Raw genomic sequence first — 2125 nt, 5'->3', positions numbered from 1 at the left:
AAGCCTCCTGCCACGCAAGTACCACTAACTCTTCCAAATTTGTGCATTAAATGCGTCGAACACATTGTCAATAACTCAAATCCAAGTTGCAGAAAGTGCTCAAAGACTCTTACCTCACCTTGTTCTCTTTACATACATAATTGTTATTTGTTAAACGTGTATTATTCTTGTAACATAGTCACTTTAAGTAATATTTATTGTAATATTAGATTCATACAAATCGTGCTTACTACTACTACTTTCTAATCAATGTTGTCTCAATGAATGATTTTTAATTAGCTCTAAAACTTGAAAACTCTTTGCTTTAAAATAAAATTAGTCCTGAAGCACAGTCAAATACTTATATTTCTTAACTCTTGCTATTTCATAAAATTCATAAAATTGGTACTTTAATTATTTCTAATACTAAACTGCATTATCAACTAAAAATTAGTATTTGCACAAAACCCTGCTGCCATACTTCTTATATTGGATGTGCCTGCTAATTATTTATGACCATTGTGTGTGTGTATTTGAATGTTTTACATCTGTTTGTATTGCACTGCTCCTTGACATATCGTGTAACTATTGATTTAAAACAAAACTAATAACTTTTATGAAACTTACAATACAATTTAATTTTATTTATTTGCTATAGTTTATGAACATCTCTACTCACTGTATATTAACTGTAATCTGCTTGAGATAATTGCATCTTCCTTATAATTGTTAGTTATGTACCTCTAACCTGCGGAGAAGGATACTTTCACTAATTAATTTTAATTATTTTTAGATTCTCCTTTTCTGTTGCCGTGCATTTGTTAATACACCAACCATGGCTAATGCTGAGCTTCAAGCAGAGCTAGAAGAGCTAAGAGCTAAAAATGCAATTTTACAGTCGGATCTTCAAAAAGCACGGCTAGAACCTAAACAGGAAAGTTCAAATGACCAAGTCTGCAGAGTATCGGTTAAACTTCCGCCGTTTTGGACTGATAGACCAACTATATGGTTCGCGCAAGTCGAAGCTCAGTTCCATCTTGCCGGCATTACTACAGATATGACTAAATTTAGCCACGTTATTGGGGCTATCGATCAAAGAGTAATAGGTGAAATTGAAGATATTGTCATGAACCCTCCGGAAGAAAACAAATACCTGAAGCTTAAAGAAGAGCTAATACGGCGTCTTTCAACATCAGAGGAACAACGTGTGCGACGCCTTCTCAGTGACGAGGAACTGGGAGATAGGAAGCCCTCGACATTTTTACGACACTTAAAATCTCTTGCTGGATCAACCCTCAAAGACGAAGGGCTTTTACGACAATTATGGCTTCGTCGACTGCCCAACCAGGTACAAGCAATTCTAGCAGCACAGGCCGATCTTAGCTTGGACAAATTGGCAGATCTGGCCGATAGAATTACAGAAGTCACTCCTGGACCTGCTAACGTCTTCGCAGTCAATAGTGCACCAACACTTTTAAGCTCACTCGTGGAATGCGTGGAAAACTTGACAAAACAAGTTGCAGCATTAACGGTGCAACAACGTGACACCTCACGATCCCGTTCCACTTCCAGAAACCGAAGACGAGAAGAGAATTCAAGAGCAAACACACCTAAATACTGTTGGTATCACAGGACTTTTAGACAGAAAGCTTCAAAATGCACCGCTCCGTGCAATTGGGCAGCGGAAAACGCAACCAGCAATCAGTAATGGCGGGTACTGATTGCTGCTCGATTGATCCTCATGGTCGCCGCCTTTTTGTCACGGACAAGACTACCAAACACCAATTTCTTGTTGACACGGGATCTGATTTATGCTGCTACCCTTACCGTTGGCTACGCGACCAGAGAAGGCCATCCGACTGGGATCTCAGTGCTGCTAATGGTAGCTGCATAAAAACATATGGCACCATCAACTTAAAACTAGATTTCGGTTTGCGTCGGGACTTCCTGTGGCAATTCGTGGTTGCTGATGTGAGTAATCCCATCATTGGCTCCGACTTCTTAGCATACTACCACCTGCTTCCTGACTGTGCTAATCAAAGAATCGTGGATGGTAAAACTGGTCTATCCAACCCAGCTCACGTCGCACCCGCAGACCAACTTATCGGTGTCAAAGCAGTCCATTCCGACCACAGAAATTCACCAT

General features: G+C 39.8%; 1 protein-coding gene across 1 annotated transcript; it reads left to right on the top strand.

Moving 5' to 3' along the window:
- The first annotated feature begins 814 nt into the window (after positions 1-814).
- LOC114352619 (uncharacterized) lies at positions 815-1593 on the top strand. Its single transcript, XM_028304281.1, has 2 exons — positions 815-1510; positions 1552-1593. Exons 1-2 carry the CDS (start codon positions 815-817, stop codon positions 1591-1593), a joined length of 738 nt encoding a protein of 245 aa, XP_028160082.1.
- Positions 1594-2125: the final 532 nt, after the last annotated feature.

Source organism: Ostrinia furnacalis, unplaced genomic scaffold, assembly GCF_004193835.3.
Source record: "Ostrinia furnacalis isolate ACB-3 unplaced genomic scaffold, ASM419383v2 OfSCF1409, whole genome shotgun sequence".
NCBI classification, from domain to species: Eukaryota; Metazoa; Arthropoda; class Insecta; order Lepidoptera; family Crambidae; genus Ostrinia; species Ostrinia furnacalis.
The sequence above is the reverse complement of the archived record's forward strand: the minus strand, read 5'-3'. Positions and strand labels throughout refer to the sequence as shown.